This window comes from Genypterus blacodes, unplaced genomic scaffold (genome assembly GCF_046128005.1).
Source record: "Genypterus blacodes isolate CSIRO-AG114 ecotype Tasmania unplaced genomic scaffold, CSIRO-AGI_Gbla_v1 ptg000110l_1, whole genome shotgun sequence".
Lineage (NCBI taxonomy): Eukaryota > Metazoa > Chordata > Actinopteri > Ophidiiformes > Ophidiidae > Genypterus > Genypterus blacodes.
The window spans coordinates 433,424-451,259 of record NW_027466914.1 but is presented as its reverse complement, the minus strand read 5'-3'; the positions used below and the strand labels follow the sequence as shown (position 1 = coordinate 451,259).

The following is a 17,836-nucleotide window of genomic DNA, read 5'->3' as shown; positions in this document are numbered from 1 at the left end:
TTGTTTTCCCCCAGACTTCCTCAGAGTAAATCTCATCTGTATTTAAGAATCTTACGGTAGATTTAGCATTGTGGGAAGTAAAGTAAACGACCTTGCTTGGGTGTGATACTGTGGTTGATTGTTATGTAATTGGCAAAAACTTGAAGGGAAATGTGAAGATCTAAAAGTTAAAGCGACAATGAGGGCTAAGGGATGCGATGTTTACTCTCAGGTTACATCATGGCACAGGCAGGGATACTAACAGTGATGGTGAACAATAATCACTTCCACAACAACAACAATAAGACCTTCTACATGTGCAGCCTGAGTCTCAATCCAGGCTGAAACTGGCAAATGGGAGATCATGCAGTGTGTTTCAAAAATGGGTTTAATGGTTTCCATGTTGGTGAAAACTACTCAACGCACCCGTCAGGAGCCTGCAATCTGAAATCCAGTTCAATATTTAATAGCGTCCTACACTTTCTCAGCTAAGGGCCCTGTTTCATTTCCATTCTGGGCCGGCCTGTATTCTCATTACCCTTGACTTGCTCTCTCCTTTGTGGCACGCACCCAAATGATGCTTTATTAAAGCTTTTAGTCATCGTTGAGGTTTCTAGATTTTGAAAAGGAAGTCACGATTATCTCCCACCCAGCCCATCTTCTCTCTGTTTCAGGTGTGTGTGCGTGTGTGTGAGGATGCATCACCTGTCTCGATTGCATGACTATATAAAGTTTATTATGAGCCCTGAGGTGAATCTGAAGTAGGTCCCAGAGCAGCAGTGCTGTTCCGCGATGATTCACACTGAGCTACGTCATGTTGTGCACGTATTTAGAACAGGAAGGTTGCCCTCTTTATCATTTTGCTCTTTACACGCAGCAGCAAGCGAATTCAGACGCTCATTCAGTTTTTATAGGTAAGGTTCTCCATAAACAGAGACCTACGCTGCTTCCTTTATAGCTTCACTTCCTGCAAGGTGTCTAGTTTGCGCTTTGAATCCTTATGAATGAGTCAGAGCTCGTTCCCCAATTCATGAGTCTCTCTCATTGAATTCTGAATGTGTTTTTCTGCATCTGTGGACGAGGTCTCCATTTCTCCATTGTATAGGCGGGACTTAAGAGACGGTTATTGTTTTTAATGAGTCCCATTGCGCTTTTCACCGTGTCACCGGAAAGCCAGTCCTGATTACAGTACATGTATAAGTAATGCCTGGGTAAGTGTGTGTGTGCGTGGGTGTGGGAGAGACAGAGTGAAAGAGTGTGTGTGTGTGTGTGTGTGTGTGTGTGTGTCCTGTTTGTCTGAGAGAACATTGAAGCCAGACAGAGGAGCAAGAGGCTCACATGATTATTAAATGGAGTGATGTAAACTCTAAGACTGATTCAGTTATATTCACTCTTCCGTAAGAAAAGAAGACGCAAACTACTCGAGCCTGCACAACCTAGAAGTGCACGCCTTCTTCGAAAAACATTACAGTGCCCGCATGTACTTGATCATATTGGATGAATTGGCTGTCATTTGGTTAAACCCTAGTGTTGAAATACACAAAGAGGCGTTCACTGGCAGGGCTTTGGCCCTTCTGGATCCCTGTGTTGTTACTTCCATGCCACAGTAAAAGCTAAACCTATCTGCTTGTGGATTCGCAATTGTAACTGAGCCATTATGACGGGTTTTTTTGGGTTCTATTTGTCCTAACCAACGCCCTGCATTCTATGTAGAATGGACTGAACTTCCATTTCACCGTAGCTTTTAGTGTTTTTTGTAGCACATGGGTTCATTCAAAGGCCAAATCATTCATTTAAAAAAAATCACTAGTGTGGCTTTAAAGATGGAATGAACATCTGTTGATCTGATCACCTTGATCCTTTCGTCAAGCATCTCTGATGTGTCGCCATGACAACAGGCCTCTTCTAAAACCAGAACCAGAACACGAGGGGTCACGGATTCCTAAACATGACTTCCTCTCCAGCCCTGAGCCTAGCACATTCAAAACACCAAATTCAATGGCGTGCTTGTGAATTAGCCAAAGAGTGATATTTCTCGGCAGTAGGAAGCGTTTTACAGACTTAACGCTGCATGAAATATGTTGTGAAAGACGCGCTGTAAGACCATTTGCTCTGCTTTCACTGTCTCCCATGGTAGAATAATGGAGATTCACAAGCCTGAGCTCGACTCTAAAGGTACGAGGACGACACACTGTGAAGAATGAATTCATAGATGGCTTGAGAAAGTCAATTTACAGGGGGAAAATAAGGTTGTTGTGACACGCCAGCGTCTCAGGATCAATACGTTCCGATTCAATCCACCATCTTGTTCCTGTTTCCTGCGGTCTGCAGCTGTATCCTGCATCCTAAAATCCAGCTCTGAGAAATCACATATTTTATTAACCAGATGGTAAATCCCCGACTGCAAGGTCGAGTACGAGAGAGAGAAACGCAGAGAGGAAACATCGGACAGCTTCAATTGAATAAAGCGCACCGACTCCTAGTCTGCTATTTTAGTCATGTGATCAATAATCTAGATCAGTGTGGTTGGGGAGAGTTTGATGACGTAATGGCTTAATCCCTGTGTATTGATTTGGTTTGAGCAGCAGGCCTGGAGGATTTCTGCTCACTGGAACACGACTCCCTTTCACACCCGTACCCATACGTGAAACGTGTTGATGAATCGAGGTGTGTGTGACAGTAACGCTCATCGCCGACACGTACTCGTCCTGCTGTTCGCCCGTGCTGCCGCCGCCGCTTTGCATTGTGTCTGGTTATCAAGAGCCATCGTCTAATGCGCCCAGACGTGCTAGATTTGATTCATACGCCGCTGAACTCCATCTATTCTGCCACGAGCATCTGTCATCCCACACGTATCAGGCCCGAGCGGCGATATCAAATATAATATAGTGGTTATGAATCATCAGAGCGGACTGGAATGTGCTGTGACATATGTGGGGGGAGGGAGAAGCTGCATCTGACCGTTATAAGCACGAGACGGCAACATCTGGAGTCCTCTGTGGAAGTGTTTTGTTTTGATCGCATTTACTCGGTTACCAGGAGACGCGGCGGTGTCATGGGACTGATGATGTCATTGTCTTTAATCTTGGGAGTAAGTGAGCTCACTGTTGCTCTCGATAGCCAACACAGTGCAGGCCGAAATATTAAATTAGAAGAAAAGATTTCAATCAAAATCCTGCATTTCCTTCTACATTCACTCTTTAAACTTTGACTCCTCGACTTAAATGCGAATTATGTCTCCATTTTTATTGGTTTAGAAGATCAATAATTCTATTATGGTGGACCTGCTATGGATGGAGCTCTGTAGCAATTATAGATACATTAAAACTGTTTGTACTCTACAGAATCAGCACATTTTCCACTATGTGATGGTTGTAGTTGTCTGTGTAAACATAAAGCTTCTATTGATCCAGATACAATGGCAGCTTGTGTTTGGGTTTGAAGGCTGGCTCAACCATCTTAGTCTTTGCTACCATCTAGTGGTAACCCAGTGTTATCACAGGATAAGCATTCTGAATGGTTGTCTATGGCCCAAAAAAAAATCATGTTTAAATTATGCATAGCTTTAACAGTTTGATCATCCTTTTCAAAATTTAATCAAATGTTACTTAGCCCACAAACTACCTTGCCGCAAAATGCCCTGAAAATGTGTCTGTAACACAACAAGTTATCTTAACACACAAACAGAGGCACAAACCTCCCTGGCAGAGGTAATAACCTAGAAAAATTCCATTGCAAGGGAAATAAGTGTGAAAGAAAAAGGACTAAGCTTCATTTTAGTCTTTGATCTGAAGGTGTGTGTGTGTGTGTGTGTGTGTGTGTGGCCTTTCATCAGCTGTCGAAACACATATAACAGCCAAAGTGCAAATCAGCGAGCTTTCAGTGCCATCACAACACACACAAGGGCTCAGACCTTAAACTCAAGTGAGATAAAAGATGAAACGTCTCTGAATAAAGCAGATTTCATTCTCAAAATCGTAATTGAAATCCTTGGATTCTGAACGAGTGGGACAGAATAAATCCAATCAGCCTGATGTAACGCATCTGTCCCGCGTCCACCAAAGGTCTCGGCGCATTTATCTCCCTTTGACTTGTCCGAGGAGCGGCACACTGCTGGATGGATGCGGTCCCTATTGTAGCGACACCCAGCCTTTGCTAAAAGTCTGCAGGATGGTGAAATGATGATCGCTGAGCATTTGGTGTTTTTCTAAATTGATAATCCCGACAGCTGCTCCATTCAGCGTGAGCGTAATTGATCTGACATCATGATCAAATTGTTTTTGCCTGGCATCTGTTGTTGAATGTAATATCTGCCTATTGATTCTTAGTGAAAAAACTGCACATTATTCTCAAACTCAGCTGCACCGAACCAAGATCCAGCTGGTGCGCCGCGGTTATTAGGGATTGGGTTTCGCATTAATTGTATACTGATAAGCCATTCATGAAGTTGCTGCTGCGCCACAAGCTGCATTTGATTTTTGTTCGAAGTGAATGTGGAGTTTTGAGATAATTTCGCCGTCGCAGCCTTTAGGGCGCAGCAAACGCCAGCCCTGAATAATCACAAACAAGCAGGGCAGACTGTGTGTTTCTGTATTCCTGTATTTCTGGGTTTGGCCGCCACCGCCGCCCGCCGCTGGTGTGTTCACAGACCAAGTGCAATGCTGCTCGGCGACTCGACAGATGCTTGGAGGAGTGCGTTGGCTTGGAGTGTTTACTGAGAGGAGGGAGCGCGAGCCAAGCGGCGGGCTGTGTTTGAGCGTCTTTCGAGACAAATGTCAGCCTTCTCTGGAGAGGAAAACAGTCAGAACTGTGTCAACTGGGCGCGGCGAGGTGATCCGTCTTCTTCTTCTTCTCCGTCTGCCTGCAGTTCAAGGTGGATCTGGGGAGGAATTTTTAGGTCAAGGAGGAAGTTAGCCACCAGAGAGCCAAGCAAGGTTATGCCTCAGCTCTGCTCTTCTTCTGCACTCTGCTCTGAATTAAATTAAGACTTTTTAATCTTAGGAGACGTAGGTGTTTTGAGAGAATGTGACGTACCGTTTTCCCACTTCTGATGATGCTTTCACACGTCGCCACTTACCTGAGATGGAGCCCGGCAAGCGAGGGCGTGTGAAAAGATCTCCAGCTACTTAAAGGAGAATTGATCGGGTGTGTTATGGCTGCTCGACGCGCTTTCGTTCGGTTTCATTAAACAGCGTTGATAAGGTCAACCAAGGTCACCTCTGTGTGGCAACAAGGACAATAACGCTGTGATGGGGATTCTGACGGCTGAGAGAAGAGCAGAAACATAAATCTATACAATCTCAGCTGTGATTAAAAGCAGAGCAGCGCAAACTTAACACACATTAGCTATCATAACTCCTTTAACACGATTCTCACATAGGATTAGACATAAAAAGAGTTAAATATTGTCATTATCTACACGTCGCGTCAGCCAGTATTCACAGATTCTGTTCCCTGGAGCTCATTCGCAAATGTGATGCAGAGCGGCACAGGCTGGTCTGAGGCTGGAGCAGAATAAATAGATTGCTGGTGGGAGGAATGCAGGATGAGCAGGTGGAGCCGGGGTGGGCTTCAATAAGCAACCCAGTCAGCTCCATTCACACTGTTTAAAAGCAGCAGACAGGTTCCTAATGGGCCAGGGGGCGAGGCCAGGACATTTTTAAAACCCTGTGACCAAGCGTTTTTCCATCAAATCCAGCAGATCAGGCACCGAAATCGCATTGCAGCCTTCAAAATTCATAAATATAACCTCCCTCTGGTGATGAGAAGGTACAACAAGACTTGAACCACATAAAAATAGACATGTGCCTGCAATCATTCATCTCCATCTGCACAAGATAGAGCTGTTTGTCCTGCTTGTGTCCAGAATTGACTTTAAACAAGGCTTAACTGCCACTCAAAAGATGGCAAATCAGTTTGCAATCAGAATTCATCTTGAGTACATCTAAAAAGGAGGACGGGAAATTTCCCTCGGGGCCATGTTGTGTTGTTTCAATTTGAGGAAGTGAAATAGACAACACCTCTGTGTTCGGGCCGCTCTGCTCTCTTCTTCAACACACAATCACACCGCAGAATGGGAGAGAAAATCAAATGTCTGAATCATTTAGTGCAGGTCAAGGGAAAGGTCAAGTTGGTCTATTTTTGGGTCCTCTGTTGCCACAGTGACACGGCCATCTTTAATTCATGGCCGCTGTCCGGGCTGTCGCCTGGAGCCGTGTGGCAGAACGACCTGCCTGCCTTGCACTGGGAATTCTGGGAAGAATTCTCTGGAAAGCCAGTTTCAGGTTGATTCCACGCCGGGTTTCCCTCCTCAGTCAAAGTGACCTTGACGTGTGTGTGTGTGTGTGTGTGTGTGTGTGTGTGTGTGTGTGTGTGTGTGTGTGTGTGTGTGTGTGTGTGTGTGTGTGTGTGTGTGTGTGTGTGTGTGTGTGTGTGTGTGTGTGTGTGTGTGTGCGTGCGCGTGCGCGTGCGTGCGTGTGTGTGTTCAGACCCTAGACAACCATTCATGCAGCATGTCCTGTGATAACACTTGATAAACACTAGGTGGAAGCAGAGAGTAAGGTCGGTACAGCCAGCCTTCAAAACAAAACACTTCATCCCATTGAATCTGGCGGTCAGAAGGTCATTTTCAAATCAGAGCTTTATTTATGGAGCTTGATCCAGAGCAGCTCTGCCATTACTCATTATTGATTTCCATTCATAAAGATACATTTGAAATGACTAATGTGTGTATGTGTGGTTTCTGGAGCACCAAACCCCCTGTAGAGTCTTGAATAAGCGATGCTGTAACTCTCTCCTCTCTTCTTGGTGAAATGTAGGCGCATGTTAAATGGCTGACATGTAGAGTGCAGCATTTTGAGATAAACAGATCTCCCGGAGCAGACGAGAGCTCAGAGCCATCTCTAATTTTAGCAGAGAGCAGCATAATGACACAGGCTGTTTGAGTCTGCGGACATGGTGTCAGGCCCCATGCTCATTTGCTTGCAGGTAATGTTCTCTCTTCCCGTCCCCGCTCCAGCCGCGCTCTCCTTTCAATCCCCAGGCATTTTTATGGCCGTTGTCGCCCGCTATTCTGCCCTGAAACGGCCTCTTTGGCTGATGGTACAGGTGTTTGCACGTGTGTGTGTGTGTCTGGGTAAAAACGTGTCAAGTGTCCTTGGTGGAATCGTAATAATGATCGTAAAAGATATCTGGGTGCCTCCTGAGAGTGAATGAAATATGTCCTGAGCTGCAGCGGGCTCTGTGAGTGGCTGTCCTCGCTGCCAGACTCCCAGCATCCTCCTTGGCCCTTCAGACATCACAGATGGTATCCTGGCACCAGCCAACCACCTGTGAGGGAGTCTCGGCCTTGGGTTTTGCTGTTTGAGGACAGATTTAATGTGCCGGAGAAGGTCGGCAAATCGCAGCCAAATATTTGAGCGGCTCTGGATCTGACCCGTGTTACGTGAATCCTTTTAACGACGAGACGACGGCCAGGCGATCGTCAACTGCCAGACTAAGTTATCTCTGTTATTTTCTAAGGACCACTCTGTCATTTTCCGTTTTAAACACACTCCTGCCTGATTTCAAGCCTCTGAAGGGTCAATGTCTCTGCTGTTATGTTTAACACACTGTGAGGCTGAGGGACTCCAGCTGAAGGTGAATTTTATTTCTGTGTGTGTGTGTGTGTAGCTCCTTTTGCTTGCCATCCACAGTGCCAAACAGTAATAAGGGAGGCAGGGGGCATTATGGGAAAGTGTCTGAGCGGCACAGCTGTGCTTAAAGGCCTGGGCGAGGTCCAGGCCACAGGTACTTACATTAACCACATTTAATTGATTCAGGTTGCTGCTCCTGCATGCTAATATCAACCGCTGAATAACGGGACGGCTTTTATGCAAAGCAGGTTACATATTCAAGTCAATTTGCAGAGACAGGTGGACATGACTAACAGCCGCTGATGTGCACCTGAGTCACATCATTAATACTCAACTCTGACTCTTCGCTGACTGGAGACTTCTCCTGGCTTTGGTTTAATCAAAGATGAAATTAGACAAATGTGGTTTTTGTTAAGATTTGGTGTATTTTTATTGAAGGTAAAAATGTGTCTGGCATTTAATTATCCCAAAAATTTCAAAAGCTTTCATAATCAAAAAGCATCAAAGTATTTAACACTTATATTCAGTTTGTTCTCAATTTGACCAAAATACAAAGACAGCGACCTTTTTGAATTTTTTAGATTTTACAAAGCTAATCTGGGAATCAGTCCAAATATTTCAAAGCATTCATGGTTTCTCTAAATTGATGAACCAAACTATTACTCCTGTCCTAACCAACACTCTGATTCTTGTTCAGCAGGCGAAACTTTAGCTCCTTCCTCTGAAAATCCACTCCTTCTAACTCTATAATGCTCAAAAAGACACAAATCTGATCTGACTCTTCCATTGACCCTCTGGATTATCCCTGCATAGCTGTGAATGAGGTCACACTCGGTCTATTTTGGGAGGGGGAGCTACTGTAAATGTGGAGCGCTTGTAGCGAGCGCACGCCTTCTGCGGCAGGGTCGTGAATTATTGTGAATTTTGTGTACACGGCACACTTGACAATCAGTCTGCATGTAGGCCAAACTTGTTTTCCCTCCCTTGATCCGCTGATGGTGTTGAGGTTGGCATGGCAACAGAGCATCAACACCTGACAGTGGGTTGGGTGCGTTTTTGGAGAGATAATTTCCCTCGCATGGCGCCTGCACTCTGTTACCGTCCGCTTCCTTCCTCGGCAACGACAAGATTCCTATTTTTTTTTGTGTTTTTTTTTCCACCCGACTTAATCAGCAGCATCCACTGTGATTGCGTTTTAATTAAAAGGCGCCATTTTAATCATCTCTGGCACGCTGGATGTGGCGTTATCAATCCTGTGTCGCCCTCACTCGCGCACAATGTCTAACTAACTGTGCTTGGCTGGATGCTTCATTAAATGGAGGGTCGTAATTAATATTGAGAGCTGACGAGGCCGAATGAATTAAGCAGGGAAGCGATGAGGAGGTAGAGTTGGATGGACTGACACTAATTGCGACGAGACAAGCTGCGTGGACAAGAGGGATTGTGCCACTCCTCCAGGTCTAAGAGTGTGTTTGTGTCTTACAATTAAGTTTAGTGCTGTTTGCAATGGAGTGCGTCTTTGCTGTGAGTATTGTAGATTTCTCCCCGAAGTTAAGTACAGTACGTCTCCATCCAGCAGGCAAAAGTAGACATTCTGTGCTGTCATTCTTTGATTCAAATCCGACCTTTACTTGTGAAGTTGCAGCTGCTACTTCTAGCCTGAGTGCAGCAGAGCTCCGGCGCTGTTTCCTTGTCGTCCGCTCTGTGTGTGTGCAGGCTTTGAGGCGTTATTTCTGGGTCAGGGACACTTGCTATTCTGCTGAAGGCGTCACAGAGCAACATCCACTCAGCTGTGGCGGCTTTCACGCCCCGCAACCAACAGTAACTACCATCCTTCCTGTCCCTGTCAGTTACCCAGGGCTGTTGTGCGACTCAGTGGACGGTCTTGGTTCTGGTCTTGGATCCTGGAAGTCCCCTTAATCATGAAGTTTTCTTTTTCTCTACTTCTCTCTAATCATTTATATTTTGGACCCATGAAAAGAACATCCCGGTCCCCCGTCTGCTCGGGCCTCAGTGGTTACGATAAGTGAGGTGTGCTGCCGCCTCTGATGTTCATTTTGCATTTCCTCTTTGTGCCGCATCCTTACAGGACCTCACAGCCCCGTGATGGCGCAACCGCACAGTATCATTAAAGAGCCATTTCGCAGATATATGGAAGCCATTACCTACCGACGCTGCAATTTCATAAAATGTGCCCTCGCCTTCGCACCTCCGCATCAAAATGGCTGCATATTGTGTCTGCGTGATCCCCAGGCAGATTATCCTGTCATCATCATAACAGCGTAATGATCGTAATGACCGACCCGGAATAAAAGAAACAAGGAATTTTACAAAGTTGGATTAAGTGTCGCCTGAAAAGTTCCCCTATTCTCCTGATTAGCGCGGCGTGAAGTGATTAGCAGATTCCTCCTGCCGCCGCCTCGTCTCATTATTGAAGAAGTCTGACAGAAGCCTCTCCTCCTACTCAGCCTGCTCTCTATTCACAGTCACGAGCTGCTCGTCGCTGTCTGTCAGGGGCCGAGCGGTCAAGAGGATGCATCCAATTCCATCACTCCTACTGATGAGCAGACGGAGGGAAATGAATAAGATGTGAAGGAAGGAGCGGCGAGGCACGGCGCCGCTGTGTTTTGGATTACGACAAGCTGTGATGCCAACATTACCAAACCATGGGAGAGTTCCATGCCATGTCTGGCCTGCAGGAGCTGTGCGGTGCAGCTCAGACGGACTTCCATGAGCTCATCGAACAAAGCCAAACCAGTCTCTCTTCTCCTTGGCTGGAATCCTGAGCTCATTCTGACCTCACAAAGCGCCAGCATCGATCAGCCTCTTTGTCCTCTCACTCCTCATATTTTCCAGCTCTTGTCTTATCATCGTGTCTATGGAGGATCACCTGTGCGGAACAATCAGTTCTCCGCTCGCCGCAACTCCCACGTGTGAAATATGAATGCAGGAAACGGCTACCCATAATGCTCCTGCCATCTGTTCATTTATTAGGCGGGAACATCCAGCCCAGTCCACGCGTTAAAGTTCATTAATATTCATACAAGATTCATATATGGAGATCTTGCCGTGGAGTTGTGGTATTAGTGTCAGAGGCAGGGTAGAAGAAGCTACGCTAATTGATGATTGATAGCTCCGCCGTTAGCTGTCAGGCCCACAGCCAGAGTGAACGCAGCGCCGTGATGGACTGGAGACATCATTAGGAATTGTGACGCAGCGCTAATTTTGCTTCTGAATTCATTTTATTCTTTGTTCGAAACAGTTGTTTGGTATGAATCTGTGTCTGTTATTATACGAGGGCGTCGCTGCAATTATTTACAGAAAGGTCAGAGATTAAGAGGAAATGTCAGGAGGGAACCGGAACGTTTTGTGAACAAACAAACTGGATAAGTCGGGGCAGACAAAATGAAAAAAGCAAAGAAAAAAAACTGCCAAAGAAGGAGATTAGATTTCCAAAGACGACATAACCGAGTACAAGATGAGAGGGAAAAGGTCAGAGATAAACGGGAAAAGTAAGAATTTAACCTGAAAAGTTGGCAATTACCTTGGAAAGTTTGAGAAATCTCCCTCTTAGTGGATTTAATGTGCCTGCTGCTGTTGTTGGTTTTAAGTTGACAGTGATTCATGAGATCAAATAATCAAATAATTACACTCATTGTTCTCTCTCTCTCCCTCTCTCTCCCTCTCTCTCTCCCTCTCTCCCCCTCTCTCTCTCTCTCTCCTCCAGGTTGCCTGTTTGACGACGAGCTCTGCAAACCCTACGAGTTCTGCGTCAACGGTGAGTCGGCTTTTTTTTTGCTAATTTCACACCTTCTAATAAAGCATGCTGTCCCCATGGTAACAAACGTCCTCGGGGATTTCTAGACTGTTGCAGACGCACGCATGAGTCACGTATGGACAAAGAATGTAGCGGCTGATCCACTAATGAACTTACTTAACTTACTTACATCCACGTCGACGTTCTCTCAAAGCACAAACGATTACACATAGCTAACGTTTTCAATATGAGTTTGTCGTCGATAGCGGCGGCCTCCTGAAGAACAAGGGGGGAAGTATCAAGTCCTTTGATTGGGTGGCATTTGTCGGGATCACGTGGAAGCCTTTTCCTATTCAAGCCGATTGATAGAATGTCGATACAAAGGCTCATCCTTGCCGCAGGAAGAGGAAAAGGTTAATGTATTCCCTGTGGCGAAGGCGTCGAAGGAGGAGCGGCGGTGCTGTATCGTTCTTACATACATAACACAGATTAACACGTCTCAGCATGCGTAGATGATTAAATGTCCCGGCTTTATGGTTGCTGGTTTATCATGAAACAATTCCATAAATGAGACAAAGGGATCACGTCGGCTCCCTGACCTACAGCTCCTCTCTCTCTCTCGCCGAACGCATCAGCTCACACGCCGTCCAAACTCTCACGCCCGTCGTCCCTGGGTGTGCAGCACATTTCGGAGATCCCCGCCCTTATTTCCATATTGACCCAATTCCGTAAAAAGAGACCGGAGCTTGGAATGATGTTTGTTCAGTGAGGAAGAGGAACCAGTGGTTGATTTTAATTACACGGACAGCGTGGAGGCCAGCAGAGGGGAAACTGCTGACACCTCCATGATGGGGGGGGGGAACATCCAGAGGAGCAGTGAGGAGGGTCGAGCCGGGGTGTGTGTGAGGCTTTTTTGTAATCAGTCACATTAGGCGTTTGATCGCATGGGGCCGTGAGGTGGCTGAGACGGTCGTTCCCATTTTCGCGGCTTCCCAACACGTCTCCTCTCCAATTATTCCCCCTTCCTCCCTTCACCTCCTCTATCTTTCCTCCGCCCGTCGGCCTATAAGGAGAACCACCCACATTGGGACGAGAGGGTACGACGCGCACGACTCATTCATCATCGCAGCCGCCGTGCACCAATAAAGGACGAGGGGCGAGAAAAGAAGCGACTAACCCCAGATTAATGCTACACCTTTTGGAGGCGAGTGAGGAGACGTCATGGAGGTGATTCATAAGCTTCTGGGGCCGGCGTGCAGACTGAGGATGAGTGGGAGTAAGTAGGTCTGCCACTTCTGCTCCTCGCCGCGTCCCTGAAGGTGCAACCTGGTTTATTCTTGGCCGGGCCGACCGTGCTCCCTCCTCGCCTCTGTGCTGTTGCCATGCAAAAGGTGGCGCCGGTGGGGAGAGAGAGAGAGAAGGGGGGATGTAGAGTGGGGGTCTCCTCTCTCTCTGCGACGTCAATCAACAGAGACTAACTAACCTCTGCATGTAAAGCAGTTGTGCGTTCGGACTCACACACACCTGAGGCCGGCTGGAGAGATTTGTAGTAGAATAACAGAATCGATGCAGGCGAGTCAGGCGTCCGTCGGTCACCGAGAGTTAAAGCAAACATGCGTCTACCTCAAGCTTCTGCCTCAATAATGAAGTTGCTTTGTGCTGACCTCATTACATTACAGACCCAAATCCATATTTGCTGATTCACACGACTTTTTAAAAGGAAACCAGATGATGTAACTGTGTGTGTGTGTGTGTGTGTGTGTGTGTGTGTGTGTGTGTGTGTGTGTGTGTGTGTGTGTGTGTGTGTGTGTGTGTGTGTGTGTGTGTGTGTGTGTGTGTGTGTGTGTGTGTGTGTGTGTGTGCTTTAGTACAGTGGTTAAACGCTCCATGTTTCCCTGCGGACATCGGTTAGTTCCTATTATAAACCAACAACGCTGTATCGATCGGTGGTTAACTCGCCTCTGCTCGGCCTCGGCGGTTTCCACACTTTTATATTTACAGGATTTAAACACAAACGCATTGATCAGGGAGGCTGGAGGCAAATTAATGGGGTTTGTTGCAATTATGGCTCCTAAAGGTGCAAACAGGTGGAGGAACTTCTTCCACACGGTCTGTATGTGAAGATGAAGAAGGCCGTCAACTCAGGATTGTGTTACCGAGAGGAAACGTGTGATATCGTTTTAAGAAACGGCGACGAAGAGCTCATTTTCCCCAGGATAGGTCGATACTGTAGCCGTCATCATCCTCTATCAATGGCTAAGGGGCAGGAATATATTGATCGCCTCATATTTCTGTTCAATCGATACTTGACATGGGGCTCAAACTGCTTCAAAGCATCGACGTCAGTGTGAAGCAGGAGAAACGATTCCCGCTAACCTCGTGTAAAACATTCAGAAAGTAATGACGTCGCACTTTCTCCTCGCGTTCACTCCGACGCTTATTTGCACAACTGCGAGTTCTACAGGGAATGACAAAAATAAAGATCTGAAGATTCTGGCTGAGGTTAAAGGAAGAAGGCGCGAGCTGTTCATGAGGAAGCGTGAGGAGACGAGACTCGAGTGGAAGAGCAAACAAATCTGCTTATGGAACTAAAAATGCATCTGTGCGAGCTGCTTTGTGTTCCTCAGACAGACTGTGAGAGGCAACGCGCTGAGAGGCTGATTTATCTTTATTCATATGCTTTTTTCTGTTTGCATGTAGATTGCTGCGCATGCATCAACCCAGAATTATCATTTCAAAGAGGGAATTGTCAAAGAGAGTGGCGGTGAATAATCTGCCAACACTTCACTGATTACATCCCCATCGCTTTGCTTTTGTCTCTGGTCGTCTCTCCATTAGCGCGCTGTGTGTGTTTGTTTGCGGATTAGGCGCATTGATTCGCGGCTAACGCACCTGTGTCGTTACGTCTTCGTTTGTCTCCTGCGTCCATTTCCTCCTTCGACAAACTCTTTGATGGCGGCCATTTGCTCCGGGTTATTCCAGCAAATTTGCGTCCACAGTCTGAATGTCGATTTGTACAATAGCAGATCTCAGTATTGATCGATTGAACAATTGATTGATTGATTGATCCTGTGTCCCTTTTCATACAATATGGTTTCCGTCGATTGGTTTCGTTTGTGTTGCTGTTTTCTTCTGTTCAAGACATCAATGTTGTTGTTCTGGCATGAGTTGGTCCAACCTCAGCGTGATATTTCTCTAACCTTGACAGAGGATCGTTGGTAAATTGCCGCCTTCTTGCTGCTGTTGATACATTTTGCTTCGTTCCAACCGGCTCACAATGCGTTCGGCCTGTGCTTGACTTCTCTCCCTCCGTCTGTAATGTTTGATTGTGCTGCATTTCTCTGAGATGATTCTCTTACGGGATGACAGCAGCTCTCCATAAAGCTTCTCCAACACATGCTGCGCTTCTCCAAGCCTGAAATTAAAACGCTGTATTTAACTGTCGTCGAATAATACGAGGGGAGAAAAACTGCAACTTAACTACTGAAAGCCATTTCATTACTGAGAGACAGAGTGGACTCTGCTACTCTGCCTTAATGGAGGTATGAGCTCTTTAGGTGCCTTCTAACCGTGCTTATTGTTCTTTATGGTCAATATTATTGGTTGTGTTTAACATACAAGGATTCCTTTGTTTGTTCCTGAACGCCTGTGTGTGTGTGTGTGTGTGTGTGTGTGTGTGTGTGTGTGTGTGTGTGTGTGTGTGTGTGTGTGTGTGTGTGTGTGTGTGTGTGTGTGTGTGTGTGTGTGTGTGTGTGTGTGTGTGTGTGTGTGTGTGTGTGTGTGTGTGTGTGTGTGTGTGTCTGTTCCGCCTGTCTGTTTGCGTGTCTGGCAGCGAGCGGGAATGTCCCTGACAACCGAGAGGGGGGGAAATAACGTGTTTAATAGTGTCCGTTGCCGTGGAAACCAAGGACGAATGTGGCGTATCAAACATTTAACTGCTTCCTGTCGCCTGTTATGTCACCTCCCTCCATCCGTCGCTTACATAATCGCCGGCTCTCTAAAATAAACTGTCCCCAAAAGTGAACTGAACATTGTTATTATTTCGTCAACGTGCAAACGGCAGCGGAGGCGCTAAGTAGAATTGATGGGTTTGTTGTTGGCAGCTGACATCTTGTGATTCACACGCTTGTTGGGATCCATTAAGTTTGCCTTTCCTGTTGCATTAAAATCCTGGAAACATCCACCGAACCTTGTTTTCCTCCCACGTGCTTTTGTCCTGTAAACACGTCCCTTAATGGGGTCGCGGGCCAGGAGGGGGCGGAGCCACGCAAGCGCTCGTCCTCTCATTTAGAATACAAAATTCAATTTGCAACCCCAGTCTGACATCACGTTATTATCTTTGTAATTATCTGCCGCTCAATCCTACACAGAACACCAGGCTGTAATTACATTTAGTCATTTTAGTTGCGGGTGACAAACGACGACCTGTGATGAAACCAACAGGAACAGGCGAAGGTGCCATGTGTCCACTGGTTAGATGTTATTGATTACATATCATAGAATAACATGCTTAATGGCAAAATGGAAGAGTAGACGGATGGAAGGAACGTCGGCGTGCCTCAGTCGTGCCATCTCCAGGCTAATGAATGAGACGCTGCAGCGCGTGACAAAGTGTTGATTCAGATCATTAGATCCCAGAGAATCACACAGCCATCTTCTCACACACAAACACACACACACACACTCACACTCTCTCTCACACACACACACACACACACACACAATCACACACTCACACACTCACGTGTACATGCATGATCCATACGTGCATTGGACAGCCCAGATCGAATCTCCAGCATTCATCTCTGCAGATCATCTTTGAAGTGGGCTTTCATTCAGTTAGTTTAGCCGTGGAGATGCACAGATTTATCTTTCCCCGCTGAGCGAAGGTGACAGCTCAGATCATTTATATTCCAGGCGTTGCATCTACACGTTGCATCCTGACCCCCTGAGTCTCAGCATTCTTCAGAGGTCTAGACCAGACATTGAATTATGGGGATGATAGGGACTCTGTGGCGTGCGTTGCCTAGCAACCTGTATCGAGTGAGGCAGGAGGCCTGCCGATAGGGAGATTACCAGGGTCCCCGATAAAGTCCTTCCTGCCATGAACGGCTGCTTATCGGGCTGCTGTCAGAGGGAAAATGTCAGCCATTAGCTCCCCCAAAACAGGAAGTGGGACGCACTGATGTGCTGCAGGTGCCGCACGCCATTACAACACATCAGCCCGGCAGGAAGACATCCTGCTCTTCATCAGAGGCACAATGGACGTGCCGCTGAATCTGATAAAGCTGTCTCGCTCAGCATCAGCGCCTCAGACACATTAAAGCCACACTCAGCCGATTTTCCATGATTTGTCAGGTCGTTTACATCTGAACCAGATCACTGATGTTGATTCTTTGTAAGATGAAGGATACTGAAGATATCTGAAGTTCTCTTCCCAGGTCTGAAGGCCTTTGATTGGACCCTTATGGATCTCTGTGGTATTACTTCAACAGTGCCACGATAAAAGCTAAATGTCTCTTCTGGATTCCGAAATAGAACTGTGTTATGTGTTCTTTGGATGCTCCTCTTCCTCACAACAGCCTGCATGCACTCTATCTCCACAGTACTCTCCCAGCTACTTCAAGTTATAAAAATAAAGATGTTTCAGGGTCAAAGGTCATAGGAAAACACTTCCTGAGGCAACGCCGACCATATATCTAAAGTCTTACCTTCATGTCGTGAAGCTTTTAGAGGCTCTTCAACACGTTTACCACAGGGATCCCTTCAAGGCCTGCAGACACCAAACAACTCCAGAACGCTCAAACACAACCTAGTTTGCTTGTTACCTGAAAATCCAGCAAGTAGAAGTTTAATTGTGTCCACCGTTTCCATACTTTCCCTCTTCGATAACAACCCTAATGATGTCTGTGTCTTATTTTGCAGATGGAGTGTTCGGAAGCTGCCAGGAGTTGGCTCATGCAGATCTGTACACGTACGATATTTCTTCCTCTGCTCTTCAGCGCCTCAGGACCCTCCTACAGAAACTGGCTCACAGAGGTACCGCCCGCGTGCCCGTTCGTCTTTGTCTGGGCGTCTCTCATTGTTCGGCAGCCTTTATCAGTCATGTACAGAGCTTACGGCAACGCTCGTCAACTGTGCGCGAAGGCAGCCAAATAGCCAAGCTGTCTCTTTGGCTAGCGTGCGAGCACAGATCCATTGTGGTAGCAGGTCATTTGACTCATTTTTGGATCATTGTCTTGCCATCGTCGTGTAACTCCAGCAGCCGATCTAGCCGGTTTGCACGCTGCCAGGACTTTAAATACTAATTTTGTGGATGAGTAAGTATGAGGTGTGCGGTGTAATCACGTTAGACAGTTCCTCCTGCTCAATCAATGGCAGCCCAGAACCTAATGTGCTTGTTATAACCGGGTAGATCTTTAGGGGGGGTGAACAGAGGAATCACAATTGGATGGCTTTCTTTGTA

At 46.5% G+C, this 17,836-nt stretch overlaps 1 protein-coding gene across 1 annotated transcript in view; it reads left to right on the top strand.

Moving 5' to 3' along the window:
* Positions 1-7,706: 7,706 nt before the first annotated feature.
* ptprn2 (protein tyrosine phosphatase receptor type N2) overlaps positions 7,707-17,836 on the top strand; it is a 91,717-nt gene continuing 81,587 nt past the window's right edge. The window contains exons 1-3 of the mRNA XM_076161088.1: positions 7,707-7,767; positions 11,341-11,391; positions 17,296-17,409. Of these exons, the coding sequence (XP_076017203.1) occupies positions 7,707-7,767; positions 11,341-11,391; positions 17,296-17,409 (226 nt within the window). The remainder of the gene's footprint in view (positions 7,768-11,340; positions 11,392-17,295; positions 17,410-17,836) is intronic.